A 24,562-nucleotide genomic window follows, 5' to 3' on the forward strand; every position below is an offset into this window, starting at 1 on the left:
CACATGCATGCATACACACCTCCCCCAGCTATATACGCATGCATTCACACACCTCCCCATCTATATACACATGCATTCACACACCTCCCCCAGCTATATACGCATGCATTCACACACACCTCCCCAGCTATATACACATGCATTCACACACCTCCCCCAGCTATATACGCATGCATTCACACACCTCCCCAGCTATATACACATGCATTCACACACCTCCCCCAGCTATATACGCATGCATTCACACACCTCCCCAGCTATATACACATGCATTCACACACCTCCCCCAGCTATATACGCATGCATTCACACACCTCCCCAGCTATATACACATGCATTCACACACCTCCCCCAGCTATATACGCATGCACACACACACACACACACACACACACATACGCACACACCTCCCCCAGCTACACACACCTCCCTGTTCCCTCCCTACCTTGGGCTGGGCAGTGGTGCGGTCCTGTGCCGGTTCAGGGACTCCCCAGCTCCCTCCTCCAGCTCTCCCCTCTCCTCTCGGGTGGAATTTGGATCCCGGCACCAACAGAAGAAGGGAGAGGATGGAGCACGCCCCCCCCCCCCCCCGAAGGTGTGGGACCCAAGGCAAACACCTTGCTCGCTTTGCCCTAAGGCCGGCCCTGGGTTTTGGGGGTATAATGCCCAAACCTCTCAATGGGGTCGGGAGTAATGCCAGGTTTGTATGTGTTCTTATGATTCAAAAGGAGATAATTGCAGCAAAGGCTAATGGAAGGGCAATGGGCAAAAAACAACAACATTTAAATGAGTGAAGGCTCAAAGAACTTTATCTGTTTATCATGAGTGAGACTAAGATGAGATAGGAGATATATGATATTTCAAATATATAAGTATAATAAAAGGATGCCAACTGTGCAAAACTAAATGGTTACAAAGTAGATAGGTCCTAATCAAAATGCTGGCAAGCCATCTTCCCCATGCTGGAGAAGAGTTTGCTGTATTCAAATGAATGGGATAAAATCTTCTGTCACAAGGGAGCTGCGTCACAGCATATTAACGAAGGACCATGCATTTAAATTACAAATAAGTGTTTTTTTTAACCTTACTTTTTTGGAACAACTTTTCAAAAGGGTTGTTGAGCCACAAATTGTGTACATACATGTGAAGATACAACAGTATTTATTAAGTGCTCTCACGTTGGTCCTTATACGGACCACTCCTACGAGTTGTACACTTTCTTGTTGCATATCTTCAGTCCCACGGCAGTCGTTTCTATCGGAAACACTGCTTCCTTTTGTGAGTAGGGCTTCTAGAAGTGGCTGGTGACCAGAAGGAAATGGGTTCCATCTACTTTAAGAAGCCCTTGAGATACATAAGCCACTCTTAATGAGTTTGTGCATCCCAACACGGAACCAACCCAGAAAAAAGAAACGTAGACTTATTTTCAATAAAGAGGACTTTGAACGTTAGTCTGGTCTCCTTTTCCAAATATGTAAACAAAAAAAATCACTTTTACAAGGTGTCACAACCTGCAATGACCAAGAATACCCCAATAAATAACTGCATGGCTTTAGAAAGGGAATGGCATAGGCTCGTATTTACGAGGAGGCGCCTTGCCATTAGACACTTTCCAGACCATTTAGGTGAATATATCGGAAGAGGTCTTCCAATGCCGTAAGGTGTCTTATGACATAGCAGTGCTTAATAAATATGACCCAAGGTGTTAGCCTGTGATGGCAGAGGACTGGATCTCATTACCAGGCTGCATTTCCTATGATCTAAGAGCCGTTTCCAAGACATGCACTTCAATGCTGGAATGGAACCGACTTACTTGCAAACGGTGCAAGCGAAGCAGTTGGGATGGTAGGTTTTTCCTAGAGCGGTCACAACTTCTCCCTCCACGAACTCTCCACAGCCGCTGCAACGAGTCCCGTACATGCGCTGGTAGTCCAGTGTACACAGATACTCCCCGTTCTTAATGAAGAAGCCGCCTTGAGCCAAGTCACAGCCACAAACTGCAGAAAAACAAAATGTGATGAGCAACTACATACTAACAGCCACACAAACCATCACTTAATGTATAGGATGAAACAAGAGGGGCACAATACTCAGTATCACAGTTCACCTGCAACCACACAAAAGTCCTATCTACTTAAAGAACAGAGAACTTTCTTCAGACACACACTTCCATTAGGGGCCACCAATTTCTGTAATAAAAAGCAAATGTCCGCTCTATCCATTTTATTTGGGGGGGGAGCTTGATTTACTGAACCAGGGGGTCCACCCAGTGCTAGTCCATGGTCCCCGACCTCCATGACCCGTGGTTCCTGGGATTTCACTCCTTTCGACAGGGGGGAAATTATATTTTCTCTTGGATAGAAATCAGCTTCCTGGGCATGCTCAGTCTGGGGCGGCCAATAGAAAGCTGCAACACCATCGCAACGTCATCAGGAGAGGACTCTGCAACTTTCTATTAGTGACCCGGTGGCCATATAACAAAAAACGACCAAGGCTCAGGAACCCTGAGGTTGAGGGACCACTGATCAGCTCCGGGGTACACCCTGGTTCAGTTAATTAGAAAACCCAATATCTAATTTGGAGGGGATTGATGCTTGGGGTGGTAAAGTGTACAACAGAATGATCACTTTTTGTGAGCCCTCCCAACAGGAAATTGCTGCTCTAAACATTATCTCATTGTTATGTTTTTAACAACGTGTGTTTTGCCAGCTAACTCCAGATCACCGTGTGATCATTACTCAGGCCGGTCTTTGTTCAGATCTTACTGTATTATACAAAAGTTGTTATAATTCGGCGAATGTCATCCAGGATTGGATCATTAACACACTGTGGTATTAGTTAGCAAGTATACCATGTGGATACGTGTTAATTGTTACAACCTTCAGGATGATTACAAGATACTGTAGTAACTAAAAGCATGGAGGTAGCCAATCACATCTTGGCTTTGGCTGCATGCTTTGTGATGTCACCATACGGGTCAATGGAAAAGCTAAACAACATGGCTGAATCAATCCAATGTAACAAAAATAATAACTGCTCAGTGAGCAAACTGAAACAGAGATGGGTGTAACCAAAGAAATATAATAAGATGGAGGGTTCAGAGCCTGCACTCAAAAACTTTACTAATGAACGGTCATCTAAATCAGGGGAGCACAATCTTTTTCCCCTGCGCCCCCCTGCCGGCTGTTCCCCTGTCTTCAGCCCCCCCCCACTTACCTTGACTCAGACGTCCTGGCGTCACAATGCCATGGTAACGTGACGTCACATGACCCCGCGACATCATTTAACGCAGGAGCGTCTGAATCAAGGTAAGGAGAAGTTTACAGAGGCCTTGCAGATCCCTCGGCATTAATTTAAATGCCTTCGGGAAGCGCGCAGGGCATCTGTAATCCCCTCCCCCCCCCCGCAGCAAATCTCACACCCCCCCTTTGCGCACCGCTGGTCTAAATATACTCAATTTGTGTTTGTACAACAATAAACTTAAAGCAGCAGTCCAAGCTGCCATTTTTTATTTTATTTCCCCGCCTCCCCCCCTTTAATATGTGCATCAATGCAATCCACACAATGATAAGCAATTAGCTAAGCTGCCGATCGATCTGCAAAGATTCGGCTCGGGGGTTCACTAAATGGCTGTCAGTGCAGCAGAAGAGGACCAAAGATACAAAGTTCTGTGTGCAAGATCATGTGACCAGGCAGTCACTAGATACAATTGGTGCGCAGCTAGACAGAAGGAAGGGCTCAAAATGGGGTGTGCCAGAGCCTGTTTCAGAAGAAGAAGGGGATGTGACTTTGTAAATGGTTGCTATAGAAACAAAAAATACTTGTTACATTATAATACATACAAATGTAATGTAGCTTTAATCCAGGTCTCTTTGGTACAGCTGAAATTAAGTACTAAAGCTGCTCAGAGGAAATATGTGTTTGTTTTTTTGTGCCCAAAATGTGCATCCTTTAGTGTAAGAAATACACACAATTAAGTACACTGCAATGCATTAAATGGGTTAATAAAAAATATTTTCAAATCTCTTCACCTGGAAGGGGTTAATACGATGCAGCTCAAGGATCTTTTGCGAACAGATGCCAGCTAGTTTGTGCACTCACTGCCAGATTGGAATGTTTATTACATACCCATATGACCTGACACATGCAGTTGGTACCAAGTAATCTCTTTATGTCCATCAACACATCGATCACACCAACACGGTAACCTCCTACATGCGATGACTATGTATTGCAATCCTAGTCTGATACTCCTATGTCTGTATCATAAAAAAAATAAACTCTGTACAGTATACAAACTATTTTGAGTAACGGAGGATATTTTTATGGAAAATAAAAATTGTGAAAACCGATTTTCTTCACAATATTCGCCTTGATCTTTTATTTACCTGCAGTTTTCTCACTCACCTGCAGATCTTTGCCCATCCACCTTAATACACAACTTGTTTCCAGGAGTAAGTTCCATTTCATTCACAGTATATTATATATACGTAACCGTTATTTTCTAATATTAAAAGCAATGTGGGGTTTTTTTTCTCCCAAAGTATTAAATGAGCGTTCCATGATATTCTGTAGTTTATTGTAAGTTTCGTGGATGCAACTTTTAAAAAAATAAGCTGAATTGTGATTTATTACCATTGCATGTTTTTTTCTTACAGTGTTTTATTTTTACGCTTTTATTGCTCAGAATAAAACTCCTCTTTAGTCACTTGGCTGTGTACAATATGCTTTTTCCTCAGCTGGGGTTAAAGGAATTGATGGTTTGTCTATTAATCACATGCATATTATAGTCTTTATTTGGAGAAAAAAAAAACAAAAAAAAAACAGTGCTGAATATTTTTAGTGTTCATTTCTCAAAAGGTGATTTTACCGATTGCACATTTAAAAATGTCAAAAGGTGTTTGCCAGGTTGATGAGCAAAGTAGACATAGTTTGTTCTTTCTTCTAAGTCAGGGGTGGCCAACTCCAGTCCTCATGACTCCCCAACAGGTCAGGTTTTCAGGATATCCCAGCTACAGCACAGGTGGCTCAATCAGAGGCTCAGTCGAAGATTGACCCTCTGATTGAGCCACCTGTGCTGAAGCAGGGACTGATTGAGCCTCCTGTGCCGAGATATCCTGACCTGTTGGGGGGGCTTGAGGACTGGAGTTGAGCGCCCCTGTTTCTAAGTAACAAGTACATAACTGCGAGTGGCGACAAATGCATCTCCGGTTTCCTTCTCTAGTGATGAACGAATGCCAAGCACAGAGCGCAGAGACAAAAAGGAAGATGCAAGAATTAGATCAGATATGCAGTGCGCCTTTCAGATAACGCAATACATTTTAACGCAGTAATAGAATATCTAATCTTTCTTACCAAGTTATTCCGTTTAGCCTTAGTTTTGTATCCCAATAACATCCCCTTTGTGTTTCTAATCTTTCCTAGTCAGAGTTGAATATTCTTTATCTGACTTTTATATTCCATTACCAGGAGACAGGGTGACATTTGCATGCACACTGAACACTTATTTGTGGTCTTTCTAAATAACCGTACACCCCTCTCCGAAGTCTCCAGGCTGCATCTAGGACATTTTCTTCTTTTCATTCATTCTTCTCTATATCTCCCGCATACACAGTATTCAGACTTCAAACCCTCTATACTGATTCTGCAATCAGTCTTCCCCATGTGTATTTACATCGAAGATCCTCCAAACTGGGATCTCTTAAGAATGAAGACTTGGGGTCGTGTGCTATATCCACCAAAGCAGCCGATTGGTCCATTTGTGTATTAAATTATCCACTAAAATCTATGGGGAATTTTGGCCTAAAACAGCCCTATCGGACGCCTTCCGGGGGGCTTACTGTAAAATAAGCCCCATATAGTGGTGGTCCGTGAAACTGTTTAGAAATTAACTGCCTACAGAACACCTACAAGCTCAAATTGAACCCCCAAAATTAACTGCCGGCATATCAGTGCTGACTGGCTGATTTTAACAGTATGCCGCAATAAAGAAATGTTATTAACACCATTTAGCCCCAAGAACTCACGTTTCCTTTTTTTTTCTGTTTGCTTCCCACTCTGCTGTTTAGATTGTAAGCTCTTCAGGACAGGAGCTCCCCTCTATTTCTGCAGTACATGCCTTTGCATCTCCCTGCTTCTCCAATGTTGTATGGTATATTTCCCTGCGCAGAGCATAACCTCAGAATCGCCTTTGGGGAGGACTCGTACTATAAAGTTACACACACCGTAAATCTTTATGTGTGGGCCTCCCTGTTCCAAATGATCGCCTCAGACATGCCCAAACAAGTTGTCATCTTCTGTTAACCCCGTCATCCCTCTGGTGCTCAAAGGTTAATATCAGACACTACAGCAGGAGTGGGCAACTCTACTCCTCAGGGCCACCTGTCGGTGGTTAGGTTTTGAAGAATATCCCTGCTTCAGCACAGGTGGCTCAGTCGAAGACTGCACCACCTGTGCTGGCATATCCTGAAAATCTGACCAGTTGGTAGCCATTGAGGACTGGAGTTGGCCACCCCTGGCATACAGACTATTACTGGGTTATCCCCAAAACATGGAAGGGGCGCTGTTCTCAAGGAGAGGGTTAAAAAAAAAAATTAGACCTGGCTGATATTTTAACACAAGAAAAAGCCAGAAGAATGACAGGATAATACACACACATTGATATATCCAATTATAATATGTGCATCCTCTATTCACTCAACTCATATTAATACTCCCAAAATTACATAGTTACATAGTAGATGAGGTTGAAAAAAAGACATGCGTCCATCAAGTTCAACCAATGCTAAATTTACTTATAAAGTGCAATGTATCTCCTCACCAGGGGCGTAGCTTTAGCCTGGGCAAAGCCGGGGCCCCGCAGGATATTGAACATTCAAACAGGGAAGAAATACAAAACTCCGGAATTAAATCCAAAATGTATATCCCTTGGACCTGGATCTGCTATCTCTCCCCCCTGTCGGCGGCCCTGCTGACCATTTCTCTCCTTCTCTTCTCCCCCACCCTTCTCTGCCCCACAATCCCTTCTGGGTTCTGTCACCGCACCGGGAGGCGATGGTCCGTCTTTTCAGTATAGTCCGCAATCGGCACTTCAGGGGAACTTAGGTTTTAAATAAAAGTGAAGAATACAAAATGCAAACTTAAAAACAATTACAAACTGAATAGAGGTGGGTGTGTGCTCTTAGGTTGTGAATTTAGCTAAATCTATTGCCAAAAACGTAATACAGCAAGTATCCTGTCAAATGAAATCTCACGGCTACATAGATATTTGAAAGCAGGGTGTCAGTCTGATCTGTCAGACAGGAGAAGGCAGAATACACGTGGATACCACTTTAATATCACGGAGAGCAGAGTCAGGTGTAGTCCTAACCAGTCCTTGTTAACTCTTTCGTTGCTGATGAGGGTTGCAAGTTAGGTGAAAAAATTGGAGGAGCCTGGCCCAATGTAGAAATCGAGCTGGAGTAAAGGGTTGTATATTAGCCACTACCGAAGTTATATACCGTCACGTGGATAGCCCGAATTGAAGATGTGACTTAACCTGTGTAGACAGGAGTCAGTATAAATGGCTCTTTGGAAGGGAGCAAATCTCCTGCAGCACAAAGCAGAACTGGATGGTTAGTTCATTTAGTTAGTGTATCAATACTGTGACATTATGTCTAATAGATGAGGCTTCTAGTCCTGACTCTCTTAGGCACGTTCTATAGTGCGGAATTTTAGTTGGCTGACGTGAGTCAGCCCTTCTATACGAGGGCCGCGGGGAAGACAGGGAAAAGAATCTTTTCCCGCTGCAACCGGCACTAAATGTATGTATATGTGTGTATATATGTATGCATGTGTATGTATGTATGTATGTATGTATGTATGTATGTATGTATATGTGTGTATATATATATATGTATGCATGTGTATATATATATATGTATGCATGTGTATGTATGTATGTATGTATGAATGAATGTGTGTATATATGTATGCATGTGTATGTATGTATGTATGTGTGTATATATGTATGTATGAATGAATGTGTGTATATATGTATGCATGTGTATGTATGTATGTATGTATGTATGTATGTGTGTATATATGTATGCATGTATGTATGTATGTATATATGTATGTATGTATGTATGTATATATGTATGCATGTGTATGTATGAATGTGTGTATATATGTATGCATGTGTATGTATGCATGTATGTGTGTATATATGTATGTACAGTATGTATGTATTAAGGTGTGTATATATGTATGCATGTGTATGTATGTATGTATGTATGTATGTGTGAATGTGTGTATATATGTATGCATGTGTATGTATGTATGCATGCATGTATGTGTGTATATATGTATGTATGTATGTATGTATGTATGTATGTATGTATGTATGTGTGAGTCTGCACAAACTTAATAAATATTTTATTTTTACCAATTGTTTTTTTTTTAAATAAATAATAAATTACACATGCATACTTAGGTTTTAAATAAAAGTGAAGAAACAAAATGCAAACACACATACACAGTATACTGCCCCTCACTATATTTACGAAAAGCATGCGGCACGTGCACGCGCATCGCATAGGCACGCGCGGCCGCACACTCTATATAACAGCCCTTAGAAACCAGATAACGTGCTAATTTCTGCAGATAAAAAAAAGGTATCAACAAAACGTGCTATCTGACCCCCAGCAAACGGAAAGCTGTGCTGGCCGTGAACTCGGTGCAGTCTCCTAATACGTTCACTTATATTGGGGCCCTGAATATTTGTTTGTATGGTGGCCCGCAAATGTCCAGCTACGCCCGCTTTTCACATTGCTGAAAATTTGTGAACAAATGTGAAAAGGATGTTTAGATATTCTGCGGTCCATAGGGTTGCCAGGTGTCCGGTATTGAACCGGACTGTCCTGTATTTGGGCAATCTGTCCAGTAAACAATTAGAGGACATACTGGACATGTATGTGTCCGGTACTACCTTTCTGGACATAGTGACCTGATCAGCTTCGTGGCCGTGGGAATTACCCGAGCAGGGCTGCTGCTAGAGGACTGGACAGCTTCCTCCATCCTGATGGGCTCGGAGGTGGTGTCAGGAGCATGGGGGTGGGGCCAAGGAGAGGAGGAAATCGCATGCGCGCATGCAGCGGAGAGGGATGAGAGGTGCGTATGCGTGTCTGGAGCACGTCGCACCTTTCACCAGTGTGTCCAGTATTTTTGGAGAAGCCACCTGGCAATCCTAACTACAGAGGTAAAAACATGTTTTGCCCATGGTGATACAGTGGCCACATACGGATACAACATAACATTGCTTATCTTGGCATCAGCTTTATAATCACAGTGCCCATACACTCAAGACAAGATTTAGATTTTTTTTTAATTAAAGAACTCCATCAATTAAGAACATTGAGAATTTTGCCAATTATTTCCCTTATGTCGTTTTTTTCTGCACTTATTAATAAAGTAAAAAGTGTTTCATTTGCTTGGATTAATATCCATTTAGAAGAGAATTCTGTTAAAAGCAGAAGAAAAGCCCTGCCAAGTCATGTTCATCATTCAAATCATTTGCATTAGCCTTTAAAAAAAAAAAAAAAAAGCTACTGAAATGCATGAAGATCAATAACCGCACTATTAATCCCATTGCTAATGCAGACTTCCGCAGAACAGCACATTACAAATGTCAGCCCTGCAGTAAAGATGTCCAGCTCTGGGAAAATATCTATCCAATTATGGCCTAACTCATTCAGTGCCTGAGAGGCCGGCAGTGCACTGCTGACCCTGAGCAGGGTAAATGGTAAGCGTGAAACTCGTATCACAGAAACAAGACATTTTGCAGCTACTTGCATACTGGAGAAGTTGCATCATCACTGGGTAAATTAGTCCATTTAAAAGATAGTGTGGTGTGACGGTAATTTAAACCCATAGAATAATGAAACACAAAACATTAAGTAACATTTGCCTATTGTATGTGAAAATCAACACAAGGTACGGATTTCTGCATGTTCCCCTGACACACTCAGTAGATCATTGGACCAGAAGTCGCATTGTCGTACCTGCATTTTGACCACTATCAAATTAGAAAGTGATGAGATCAATTGGGAGTAATTAAATAAAGTGTGATAATGCCGATTTGGCACGGAAACACCTATTTAATTCAATACAGCACTTTATTGTCTAAGGCCAATTGACGCAAAAGTCAACAAAGAATCTCAAACACAATATTCTATGAGGGTACAAACCTGCATTTCTGAGATCATGTTCACATGAGATGCAATACTGCCTTCTGTCTCTTTGCATCAATGCAAGAAGTTAAGTATAATGAAACCCCAACCCTCTCTAATAGTGTGTCTGAGATCAGATGTATTGTAAGGAACCCCAACCCTCTCTAATAGTGTGTCTGAGATCAGATGCATTGTAAGGAACCCCAACCCTCTCTATTAGAGTGTCTGAGATCAGATGCATTGTAAATTCTTCTGTATATGGTACAATTTTCAGATGACCTGAAGAATGCAGAGAGCCCTTTAGGGATGCTCGGGGAACAGAAGGGTTCCTAGGAACCCCTGTTGAAAAACGCCAATCCAGATACAATTGTATGCTGTGAAAATCAAGCAACATAAATAACCCTGCCGTCTTTAACTTTGCAGCTTAATGAGCAGGGAATTAGACGTATTTGGACACTTGTCAAAGCAATTCTCTTATAAATTATAGAACACTGACATCTCTAATAATCGCTTTAGTTAGAAGTCTCTGATCATTCCCACAGAGCAGTTTTTTCCAGATAAGATATTGCAGGCAGCTGGTCAGAGGGATTTCTAGATTATCTTTGTTCTTAACCCCGTCACTGCCAAAAGGCCTCCTACTTACATTTGATACAAGCTTCTTTACACCAGCTCAGACTTGGCAGTTAAAGCTGCCGTTCAGTCTTTTTTTTTTTTTATTATTTTTTTTTTTACTTCAATAGTTTCATGTGGGCAATCTCTAATTACCTAAAGAACTGCATAGCTGCCGGTCAATTCGTTCTCCGTCTATTGATCGGCAAAGTTTTGCGACATCTTTAAATATGGGGAATGTAAATCATTGCTATAGGAACAAGCATGCTTGTTAAAATAGAATACAAGAAAATTGGTCTTTCAAAGTTGTTTTTTTTAAAACAGAAAATGCTAAAAGTATTTTTTCTTACTACAGAACTGATTTATTAAAAAAAAACACACATGCAGGATATTGCCTGAACTGCAGCTTTAATTACAGTAACAAGAGGAAGATATTCTTTTCTTTGCCTCCACACCATGCATCTCATCCACCCTCTAATCTGCAAAGTATTCCATCACACATGAGAGAATGGACCAGAGCCAGATGCCCGGACAACCAGAACTGTTTCCCCATCCTGATCCCACCTTTTGTGACCTGACCTTGGAGGTAATTCTGTCCTTCTGAAGAAGCAGCGCAGTCGCATCACAGGCTTAGATTACCAATAATAATATTGTATTCCACTAGCTGTGAGCACAGTATAATATTACAGCCACTGTGCGCACACAAGCTAATTCGTGGTACTTAGGATCGAGTGAGGGACCAAGGCTGCAATAAAATCCTCTAGCTTGTATGTTTAAGACCAGGGAGGACAACACCAGTCCTCAAGCGCCACCAACAGGTCAGGTTTCTGCTTCAAAGACTGAGCCACTGATTGAGCCACCTGTGCTGAAGATGGGATATCCTGAAAACCTGACCTGTTGGTAGCTTTTAAGGGCTGGAGTTGGCCACCCCTGTTCAAGACCATCTATTTAACCACCACATCACTCCTCCAGCAATAAAAGTACAGAACTAAAACAGGGACCACACGCCCAATGCTCCGACAGCATTGAGAGCTAACAAAATATGCATTAAAAAAAAAAAAAGATTAATTTGTGGATTCTAACACTGCTCACATCAAATACAACTGCATCCGGAGGTTAAATGTGGATTAAAGGCACGGGCAAACAAGAAGCGGAAATCCCTAAACATGTATGTACAGGTTAACTACTTTAGGGAAGAGGAATTCTTCTGGAGTCAGAATATTGTTTAAAGCAGCAATATTTATATACTTCTTTTTTTATTACAGGTTTGAAACAGGCGGCCTCTAGAGCGGAAACCTGTTATTGTCAGCTTCAGGGGACCCTCTGCTTGCAGAGATACTTACCTCCCTACTTCAGGAGACCCTCTGCTGGCAGAGATACTTACCTCCCTACTTCAGGAGACCCTCTGCTGGCAGAGATACTTACCTCCCTACTTCAGGAGACCCTCTGCTGGCAGAGATACTTACCTCCCTACTTCAGGAGACCCTCTGCTGGCAGAGATACTTACCTCCCTACTTCAGGGGACCCTCTGCTTGCAGAGATACGTACCTCTCTAGCGGTGCCAGTATCCCTGCAAGCAGAGAAACTGAGATCCTCAATCTAATGGCGGTGTTTAAATGTCCCACCTCAAGCGGGCCAATAGGAAGCTGTGACGTCATCCGGTGTGGCTTCCTATTGGCCTGCGTGACCTGGACCTTTAAACTGCGCAGAGATACGCACCCCCTACAGAGATAAGTATCTCTGGAAGCAGGGGGTCCCCGGAGATGAAATTAATGAGGTCCAGCTCCGGAGACCCCCTGCTTCAAACCTGTAATGTATTGCTGCTTTAAGGTAATACATTATTATTTTACAGTCAGAAGCTAAATTACTATGTGATGACTTGATGCTCTAATAAATGTCCATTTAAACTGTAACTTTGTCTCCCTACTATTATGTATTTAAAGATGAAATCCCTGGTAGCCATCCCAAAAAAAACTGTTTGTAAAGAAGGTAACAATCCAATTAGCTTCCTTAAACAAATGTAACCATTGTTAAAGCAGATATGTGGTTGCTTATGTTTCTTTTGAAATAAAACACAAACACTATTTCTTTATTGGGTGAGTGCTTGTTGTTAATCAGGGATTTCCTCTAAACCAGGGGAGCTCAACTCCAGTCCTCTAGATTCCACCCCCCCACACCCCCCCCCCCACTCCCCAACAGGTCAGGTTTTCAGGATATCCCAGCTTCAGCACAGGTGGCTCAATCAGAGGCTCGGTAAGACTGAGCTTCTGATTGAGCCACCTGTGCTGAAGCAGGGATATCCTGAAAACCTGACCTGTTGGGGGGCTTGAGAACTGGAGTTGAGCTCCCCTGCGCTAAATCACCCTGTGGTTACAGACCCTATTACCTTTTCACTACATTCATCTCATGCTGTTAATGTGGTTTAGTGAATAAGGCCCTATGGCCCTATCTGTGCAACTTCATAAAAAATGCAGCAATTCGATAACGAGAGAGAGACATGCCGGATTGTCATGATTAAGTGTACATTTTATTATAGCAGAAGAAACGGCACCATTCAAATTGGAAAGCAATCCCCCAAAAAGTCAACATTCCTTATGTACTAACTGTGCTTCATAACAATACCGGTTATGTCATCTGTGAAATCGCCCACGGCATCTATCGACATATATTATTATCCAAGCTATTCATCCCCTCTCTGTCATGTGCTGCAGGATATTACCTACCCCAGGCACACAGAAATACTGCTTCATGTCAACAGCTCGGAATTAACTGCTAATTCACAAAAGCAATGAAGGCTTTCATTATACAGCATAGTTAAGGCAACTCACAATGGGGATTGGGGTGGCTTTTTCGTAGCACAAATCGGCTGGAGACAAAAAGTGTTGTTGGATGCATTGCTTTTAGAAGCTGGTTTTTCACTATGCGTTTTAATAAAGTGGTGGCCATCCCTGTATCAAAGCAAGTCCACGCTTGTTGCACTAAGATTCCTATGAAGAAACTCAGACGGAGATGGCTTAACTGCTCAGTCTGAGTTACAAAATAAAGGGAGTTAGAACACCACTATCATGTACATCTGAAGAGTATCTCGGTAACTCAGAATCTGATAAGGGAAGGTGTTTTCCTGTAAAAGGGAAAACCCATCTCAACAGCTGCTAGTGACCTACAGTTACACGGCCTCCTAGATTTTAATGTCTGTAATTTGGGGATTAATTGTTCCTGTGTTATTCACGTCCAATACTGGGGTTGTAATCACATCTCTAATCTTTTCATGACAAATACGAGTCCTCAGTGGCAACATCGCGGTCTTTGAAGTAGATAATCCTGGTTGAAATCACAGTGTTTGCTCCTTATGACCTTGGGAAATTCACTTTATATACTATACCCCAACATGGAAGCAATGTGCCTACTAAACCCTGACTTGGCGCCCAGGACAGATTTACCATTAAATCCCACAGTCCTACTCTGAGTCACACAGACAATCCCCCCCTTACTGCAGGCAGCCTTACTGAATTTCTCTGAGTCTAATTAAAAATGCATGACGACCATAAACCGAAGTATCACATTGTTTTACATCTCTCCAAGGTCACCCGGCTCTCAAGTGACTCGGATTCCAACAGCAGGCAGTTCCTCTTAAGAAGTGCTGCACAGCTGGTAATCACCTACTTCTTAGCATACTATCACTATAGCAGCTTTTCATCATAACCAAACGCTTGTTTGACACAAGGCTATAGTAAGTGTACAACTCACAGGATGAATACCCATGTCTTAGGTGATCAATCATCCAAAGCTTCCTTGGATTCATTTTTCAATTGGCACACTTTTTATTAATATTCTAAAGTTATTTACTGAAAGTGAAGGTGTTATCATGATTTCTAGTTTCTTTGCCTTATTTGTGGCCTGAATGTAAAAAGTTACAACTGTGTAGACACAGTTGCCCATACAACAGAATAATTGGTCTTCATTTTATGGGGTTCTGAAGTGGGAGATCCAGGGACTCAGTGTCACCTCTGTGGCACGTCTGAACCTTTATTAAAAGCTCCCTCCAGTTCAGATCTAATGGGTATGATTTATTGTAAAGTAAGCAGGGCTATATGAAAGAAATAATCAGTTTTTATGTTGTATTTATTACCACCATGTAGGAGGTGATGAAGAAGTTGGGCATGAGTTTAGGATCAACTGGTGTTAAACAAAATCCTTAATTGGCTTTACAAATAAGGGTGAATATGTCAAGTTATTCTAAAACTTATTAAGCAAGTTTAGACTTGAAAATGAGTTCCAAATGCTTGTAAGCCATAGGAAAATGAGTCTAACCAGCTCCAAGCAAGTTAATACATCACCATTTCCCTCATACTTTCCGATTATAGATCATAGTTCATGCCTCATGTTTCGCTTTGATTTTTCTATGCTCTCCTTTCACTAGCGTTTCATGGTTATGTCACTTTAGCATAGTCGCCTTATCTTTTCTGTGTCCCTTAATGTATTGGTCAATCAATGAAGAGGGATTGATAATGGATTTACCCAGCTAAAACGTTCATCCATCTCAGCATATCCTTTTCACTTTCATTAGAGAATTCTTTATCCCTGTCGCTCTCTCTTACATTCCATACTGTTTTTCTTCCTCGTTCTTCTGATGCCAGTGGTCGTTTCCCCCATTCTTTGCTCTCTGTTCCTAGTGTCGCCGGCCAACTTCTTTGTTAAATTCAGCTGTTGAGTGCACAAAATTCCTGGCATTTCACTTTGGAAGCCAAGCTCCCTCCCTTGGGGAGAAGAAGCCCTATTTCTGGTCCTTCAGTCCTTTATCAGCTCTTAACTAGAGCTAAAATTAGAACCAGTCCTTCTGTCCCCTCTGCACTTCTCAGAAGAGAGTGCTCATTTATGGTTCGAAGAAGGCACTGGATAATACGCGGCTGTTCCCGTTGACAGGGTTAAAAGGACAGGGACGTGGTATTAGATCCCTTTTAATCAGACGGACAAAGCGCTGGCTGCAAACAAGTGATATATGGAAAGCACCATGCCACAGTGCGAATAGCCACCTGGGAATCGAACACTAAGGTCACTAGGCAGGGATAATAATAAACAATGTCGAGGCTTTCTACACTCATAGCGGCCCATGCACTGCTATCTTGGTTCTGACCATGGTAATCAATGGTGAGGCTTACAGAATCCATTTGCATGGTAGTTGGGGAAACTGCTCACATTACCAATCAAAGGCCTGAGGAAGGGCACACAATGCATTGCTACAGTATACAGCAATTAGTTCTGTGCTCTGACTCACATCACTTGGGACTATTTGTCAGTAGGCAAGAATAATATACTGTATGCACGGTGATTTTATCTGGCCCCACTAAAGGGATACACTACAATAAAAAGAAATCCCAGTCGTGGGCTCTCAAACCACCAGATAAGTGAAGTGTTGGTAATAACTTTTGAGGATGTTTAGAATCATTTTATCTTATCATCGTTTAAGTCCTCTCCCATTATTTTAGCATATTTATGCAAAGTTCATTTTTAGTTATTAACCATCACTTCACTTATCTGGTGGTTAAAGTGCTCACAACTGGGATTGTTTTATCTTTATTGTAGTGTAACCCTGTACTAATCCCAGAGGAGCACCTACAGTATCCCAGTCCACATTAGGCTGAGTGGGGGTTCCTTATAGTTATACCCCACTAAAAGGACACAAGAAAAGTCAAGAAAAGGTGTAACACAGTAGGAGAGGTCACAGGAAGGGAGGGAATGGAAGATAGGGCTTTTCATCTGTTTTGTGTGTTCACACAGAATGAGGGAACTGCACAATAGTGTCCTTTTGAATTCCAATGCAAAGTAACTACTAAAATCTGATACATGGGGTATATTGTGATGTCACATGGAACTGGAAAATATAGTTAATATACCTCCAATGTCCCAGGCCAGCGCCACAATCTCCAGGGCATGGGCTCTATGCATCAAGGTGGCAATATGGGGCAAAGCAAAATGCACCAGATGTGTTAAATAAATATTCCTATTAATCGCTACTGTATTCCACTGCTTTTGCCTTAATACACATGCCCTATGCCACTAAAAAGAAACTGAAGTAGAATTATGGTCCAGAGCAGTGGTTCCCAAACTTTTTCGGTTCAAGGCTCCCCAAGGTGACCAGGATTTTTCCACGGCGCCCAAATTGAAAACAAAGTTGTATATACATACCTAAGGCCTTGCCCCCGCTGCCTACTGCAGTGCCCGCTGTGGCGGACGCTGCACGGACGAGAGCCCTCCCCTCAATGGCGCCGGGCCCGCTGAGGGGGGGCCGCAGCGCTCGCGCGAGAGCTACTCCTGCTCTCAATAGAATTGAGAGCAGGACTCGCGTCGAGCGATTAGGCACGCCCCCCGGCGGTTCAGCCAATGAGGGCGAACCTGCCGGGTGACGTCATGGCCGCGCCCCCATCACTCCTCCGCCACGCCCCCCCCCCCCGGTCTCTCCTCCTGCAGTGAGCTGCAGACCGGGGAATCGGCTGAACGCGCCGCCAAAAGCGCGGGCGTGCGTTACAGCGGCGTAACCGTGGCCTTAGCCTAACAGTTGGAGTGCACAGTTGGTATGTCTCTCTCACACACACACTGTCTCTCTCACACACACACTGTCTGTCTCTCTCACACACAGTCTGTCTCTCACACACACTGTCTGTCTCTCACACACACTGTCTGTCTCTCACACACACTGTCTGTCTCTCACACACACTGTCTGTCTCTCACACACACTGTCTGTCTCTCACACACACTGTCTGTCTCTCACACTCTCACACTCTCACACTCTCACACTCTCACACTCTCACACTCTCACACACTCACACACTCACACACTCACACACTCACACACTCACACACTCACACACTCTGACACTCTGACACTCTGACACTCTGACACACACACTCACAGGGGAAAACAGAACGGGGGGGTGAATCGAAGCAGGGGGCAAGGGGGAAGCAAGAAAGGTGTGAAGCAGTACTCACCACGTGCTCCATGCAGGAAGAGGCGGGCCTCGCTTTGCAAGCTCGTATAGAGCTTGCTGTAGGCCCCAAAAAAATCCTGGCAGCGTGCCAACTTGCTGCGTGGCGCATCGCGAGCACGCTAAATCCTGTCAGTCCGTGGTGACGGGATTTATCGAGGTGCACAGCCGCACAGGGGCCCCGGGCCCCCTGACTACAGGACCCGGGACGCCAGTACCCCCTGCCGCCAACAGAAATTGTGGGGCCCGGGACAAACATTTTAAGCAGCCCCCCCCGTGTCAGCGGTATTGCCTGCCGCCACCCCCCCATTTGAAACCTCACGAGCCCCCATCCCATGTATTTCTCTCCTTTCCGTCTCACCCTCCCGCCTCGCATGTATTTCTCTCCCCTGCTTCTCACTCTTACTCCCTCTTTTCCTCACTCACCCCTCTCTCCTCTCCCTCCGTCGATTACCCCATGCTCACTCATTCCGTCTCCCCCCCCACAAGATATATACCAAAAAACTTCCCACCCCTGAATACATACAAAAAATCCCCACCCCCCAAATATATACAACCTTTCCCCTCCAAATGCATACAAAAAACCCACCTAATTTTTATATATATATATATATATATATATATATATATATATATATATATATATATATATATACATACAGCTAAACCCCGTTATAACGCACCTCGTTATACCGCGATTCGGTTATAACGCGGTTTTCCCGTGGCTCCCGTTTTAAAAAAAATTTTTTTTTAAAAAAATAAAAAAAAAAAAAATTTTTTTTAAAAATTTTTTTTGCACACTGCCACACTGCACACACACTGCACACTGCACACACACTGCACACTGCACACACACTGCTCATTGCTCACACTGACACACTGCACACACACTGCACACTGCACACACACTGCTCATTTCTCACACTGCACACACGGCACACACACTGCACACACACTGCACACACACTGCACACACACTGCTCATTGCTCACACTGCACACACTGACACACTGCACACACACTGCACACACACTGCTCATTGCTCACACTGCACACACTGACACACTGCACACACACTGCACACTGCACACACTGACACTGCACACACACTGCTCATTGCTCACACTGCACACACTGCACACACACTGCTCATTGCTCACACTGCACACACTGACACACTGCACACTGCACACACTGACACTGCACACACACTGCTCATTGCTCACACTGCACACACTGACACACTGCACACACACTGCACACTGCACACACACTGCTCATTGCTCACACTGCACACACTGACACACTGCACACACACTGCACACTGCACATTGCTCACACTGCACACACTGACACACTGCACACACACTGCACACACACTGCACACACTGACACACTCCACACACACTGCTCATTGCTCACACTGCACACACTGACACACTGCACACACACTGCACACTGCACACACACTGCTCATTGCTCACACTGCACACACTGACACACTGCACACACACTGCACACACTGACACTGCACACACACTGCTCATTGCTCACACTGCACACACTGCACACACACTGCTCATTGCTCACACTGCACACACTGACACACTGCACAAACACTGCACACTGCACACACTGACACTGCACACACACTGCACACACACTGCTCATTGCTCACACTGCACACACTGACACACTGCACACTGCACACACACTGCTCATTGCTCACACTGCACACACTGACACACTGCACACACACACTGCACACTGCACACACACTGCTCATTGCTCACACTGCACACACTGACACACTGCACACACACTGCACACTGCACACACACTGCACACTGCACACACACTGCTCATTGCTCACACTGCACACACTGACACACACACTGCACACACACTGCACACTGCACACACACTGCTCATTGCTCACACTGCACACACACTGCACACTGCACACTGCACACACACTGCTCATTGCTCACACTGCACACACTGACACACTGCACACACACTGTACACTGCACACACACTCCTCATTGCTCACACTGCACACACTGACACACTGCACACACACTGCACACACACTGCACACTGCACACAATTATTATATAGAAATAAACAGACAACTGCACTTTAACAGATGTATTTTGCCTGTACAACGTCTTGTGACTTTTGTTTCACAAAGTTAAGGGGGTGGGAAGTCATTGTGCTGTGGGGGTTGGGGGGGTGGCGGGGCCCTGCGCTGCGGCTACGGCGGGCCCTGTACTGCAGCGGGGGGGGGGGGGTAGCGGTCTGTGTGTGTGAGTGCGAGTGCCTGTCTGTGTGTGTGTGTGTGTGAGTGCGTGAGTGCATGCATGTGTGTGCGCGCGTGTGTGTGTATGAGTGCGTGAGTGCCTGTGTGTGTGTGTGTGTGTGTGTGTATGTGTGTATGTATGAGTGCTCCAGCCCGAGTCCGTGGAGGGAGGGGGGGGGGGGGAGAGTAGCGGGTCCCTCCTGCAGCCAGTGGAGGGAGTGGGGGGAGAGTAGCAGCTCCCTCCTGCAGTCTGGGGAGGGAGGGGGGGAGAGTAGCGGGTCCCTCCGCTCAAGCCACGCCCCCCCTCCCTGTCAAACCTCCCACCTCCCGCTCACCTCCCGCTCCGGCTCTTACACTTACTTACACACACTCACAGACACTTACACACACGCGAGGGCCCTGTGCTGCGGCGGGGGGGGGGGGGGTTAGCGGTCTTCCGGAGACTGCTTACCTGTCTCCAAAGCAGCACACTTATGCAGGCACCCCTCACGTTCGCCGTGCGCATGCGCCGTGCGGCTCGTGAGGAGTGGATGTTGGAGGGACATGCCCGCTCCCATCTCCTGCCCCGCGGCCTGTCCCGCGGTGACAGGGGGAAGCGGGGACAGGAGGGACATCCCCGCTCCCATCTCCTGCCCCGCGGGCTGTCCCGCGGTGACAGGGGGAAGCGGGGAGCGGAGGGACATGCCCGCTCCCATCTCCTGTCCCGCGGGATGAATATGCGCTAAAGTGCGGCGGCCATTGCATATCATATCTGAACGGCCCTGTCCCTGCACGGGGGAGGTCAGTGCTCGGGTGCCTGTGCCACGTGGGGTGGGAGGGCTGCAGTGCTGCTGGGAGACATCTGTCTCCCGGTGCTGCTCCTCCAGCGCGCGCGCCGGGTCTCCCTCTCGCTTACTTCCGGCGCTGCCAGCAGGGTGACCCGGCGCCGGCTTCAGAGGTTTTTTTTTTTTTTTTAATTAACTAACAGCCCTTGTTCCCCGCTGCTGGCGGCCCTGATCGCGGCGCCCCTCTAGCCAAGCCACGGCGCACCAGGGCACCGCGGCACACAGTTTGGGAACCACTGGTCCAGAGACAAGTGACAACATTCTGAAATGGGAGAAGGAGCGGCTCAATGAGTAGAGACACTGACTCTGGCGCTGAGTTTGAAGCAGGGAAACCTGGATCCCGGTGTCAGCTCCTTGTGACCTTGGGCAAGTCACTTTATCTCCCTGTGCCTCAGGCACCAAAAAACATTGATTGTAAGCTCCACGGGCAGGGACCTGTGCCTGCAAAATGTCTCTGTAAAACTAGTAGCGCTATACAAGAACATGCTATTATTATTATTATTATTATTATAAATGGTTTTGAAATCCAATGGTTGTCAGTTTGTTTTTCCTTGAACCTTTCACGAATGATATTACATTAATTGTTGTGATAACTGCTGAATTATTAGGGATTTCATAGAAAATGTGGGCATTTTTAATGTGGAAATGGAGTTATAGATGCCCTAGAATATTTTCCATCATATCATATAAGTAGAAAATAAATGTCCCTTAATTTGTAGAAACGGTCTGCTTGGGAATATTTACTGGAGGGTTGATCGATTCCTGCATACAGGAGACACCATCATTTGAGGCAAGATCATATTAAGGCTGCAAAAATACATAAGTGAATGTCAAAATCGAGCAACTCAACCATAAAAATTGACATTCAACAATATAGAATAATACTGAGGATTACTTCCAGCTATTTAAAGCTTCTTTCAATTAGACAATGATGACCCCTTGTCCCACCTAATACCAAAAATAATTGGTTACTACTACAAACCCTCGATATACTCTTTCCATTTTAAAAAACACCATTAGAGAAACCAATGTAAATTTGTGGGGCAGTGAAAGTGTTAAAACAGCATGCTATGTATGTATGTATGTATGTATGTATGTATGTATGTATATATATATATATATATATATATATATATATATATATATATATATATATATATATATATATATAAAAAAACAAAAATTGTGGCGCCAAAATGATATTCTATTGCTATGTGTAATAAACTGTAGTGCTGATATCGTATCGTAAAAAGTGTATAAGATTCCTAAATGTGTTTCAAAATCAAGATGTGCATGTGTGATGTAACTATTAAATACTAAGCTAAATATACAAATATACTTAAAACAACACCATAGAATAATACATCAATGTGAAAAAATAAAAAATAAAAAGTGTGCAAAAAGTGCTAAAAAAGTGAAAAAATGAAAAAAATGTGATGAAAATTAGTATAAAGTTATAATATAAAAATATAAAAAATCCAACCAGTCCTTCAATAATCAGTCCATAATGAGAGGTATAGGATATGTGCACAGGATCTTCTGCTGCTCTCACAAGGAGTAAACAACCTCCACGGATATCTACGAACAGAAAAAGAGAGAGAGCGCACGCCCCCAAGCATAATACTGCGTAATTTATTATAAAAATAGGGAAGGGATGGAAGGGGGGGGGGGAATCGCACTCACAGGATAAAAAAGTATTAAAATGCAGTTTGTGAATAAATTCACCACCATCCGGTACTGCTGGGCAAGGTCACTTCGCGATAGCTGGTCCAGATCACCGCCAACCGGATAAGGACGCCGTTGTACCGTCTATATGCTGTTCAAATTCAGCTCTCCACTCCGAATGGCCGCTGTAATCTTCCCGCGCTTGGTGTGGCCTCATGCGCGTGCGCAGCGTCTTCGTGACGTAATCGCGCTTCTCAGTGTCCCTGACGCTTTTCGTCACCAATCGGCGACTTTCTCAGCCCTTTGAGAAAGTCGCCGATTGGTGACGAAACGCGTCAGGGACACTGAGAAGCGCGATTACGTCACGAAGACGCTGCGCACGCGCATGAGGCCACACCAAGCGCGGGAAGATTACAGCGGCCATTCGGAGTGGAGAGCTGAATTTGAACAGCATATAGACGGTACAACGGCGTCCTTATCCGGTTGGCGGTGATCTGGACCAGCTATCGCGAAGTGACCTTGCCCAGCAGTACCGGATGGTGGTGAATTTATTCACAAACTGCATTTTAATACTTTTTTATCCTGTGAGTGCGATTCTCCCCCCCCCCCCCCTTCCATCCCTTCCCTATTTTTATAATAAATTACGCAGTATTATGCTATGGGGCGTGCGCTCTCTCTCTTTTTCTGTTCATATATATATATATATATATATATATATATATATATATATATATATATATCCCTATCCATGAACATAGTGATTCACATAAAAGTAACATTAGGAAAAAGAGTCCCTGCTCCGAAGAGCTTACAATCTAAGTGGTAAATAGGAAGAACGTACAGAGACAGTAGGAGGGTGGGTAAGTGCGCCTGCAAGGGGTCAAGGTCGATGTATGAGATGTATAGTATCAGCCACGGCGTTACCCACATGCTTCGTTAAAGATGTGTGTTTAAAGATGGGTCTTAAAGGTGGATAGAGAGGGTGCTAGTCAGAAATACAAAATAAACATGGGAGACATAAAATAGAGTGTGTGACATTGCAATGTTCAAGACAACAATGATAAAATAAACATACAGAACGACTAGAAATACAATGCAGCACTCTCTTCACACGAAGGGTATTGTTTTTCTTGCTCTTCCCATGACACACTACACAAACTGCTGCTTTCACAGCAACTCTTTCCACTGACCTCACTCTTCCAGGCACGTGTGTTTTGTTCCCCATTCTTATTAATCCTCGGGTGATCCTTTATAGATTAGTTCATGCTCCCCTTTTCCTTCTGACACTCTCGTCCTCTTGTTTCAGCACAAGAGACTAACAGAATAATAGGTGCAACATACGATCTAGGAACAATCTCCTCGCTCAAGAAACCTTGAGAGAAACTCTGCTATCAGCTAGTGCGCTTACTCTAACCAGGAAATTGCTTAAATGTCACGTTATCAGGGTTAGCTGTCACAGGATACCCACAATGATTGCTTGCTCTAATGATTGGCTTTTCGCATGTAAGGTTGTTGGGTATCTTACTTAACTCTCTCCTATGATAAGCTGTACAATGGATCCCTGTTACAAGAGTCCCTTTGGGAAAGATAAAGCCCCCTTATGAGCAGAATGAAATGACTTGTATAGAAAGGAGAGCCTGGGGAAAATATGCAGAAGTCTGGTCTGATAAGCAGAATTTATTTCAGAAAGAGACACATGATTTCAGTGGAATGCAGCCGCAGGAGACGTTGCTTGGGGGGGGGGGGGAGATCCTTGAGACGTAGGATTTACATTAATTTGATGATACGTACACCCCTGGGGATGGGACCTGTGGCATATTTTTTTTACTCTTCTCCCCTTCTCCACCTCCATCTACACCCCGGTTCTGCAGAAACCTGCGCTCTATTCACTTACCTGACTTTGAGTCCACTTTACGCTCCTCCCTCTCCTCTCTCAGCTCTGCTACAGACCCTGACAACCTGGTCAGGAAC

General features: G+C 44.2%; 1 protein-coding gene across 27 annotated transcripts in view; it reads right to left on the reverse strand.

Moving 5' to 3' along the window:
* Positions 1–24,562, reverse strand: part of ABLIM1 (actin binding LIM protein 1) — a 233,540-nt gene that overhangs the window by 129,993 nt on the left and 78,985 nt on the right. For 26 of the 27 annotated variants that reach the window (XR_012803550.1, XR_012803546.1, XR_012803542.1 and 23 more), the window contains exon 3: positions 1,814–1,997. Coding sequence is in view for 8 of the 27 variants with exons in the window: in XM_075611978.1 (XP_075468093.1) it covers positions 1,814–1,997 (184 nt within the window). In the remaining 19 variants the exon portion in view is untranslated. Of the gene's footprint in view, positions 1–1,813; positions 1,998–23,781; positions 24,000–24,562 lie in introns of those variants that run through there. The other variant, XR_012803557.1, reaches the window with a different exon arrangement.

The sequence above is a fragment of the Ascaphus truei genome, chromosome 8, assembly GCF_040206685.1.
Source record: "Ascaphus truei isolate aAscTru1 chromosome 8, aAscTru1.hap1, whole genome shotgun sequence".
NCBI classification, from domain to species: Eukaryota; Metazoa; Chordata; class Amphibia; order Anura; family Ascaphidae; genus Ascaphus; species Ascaphus truei.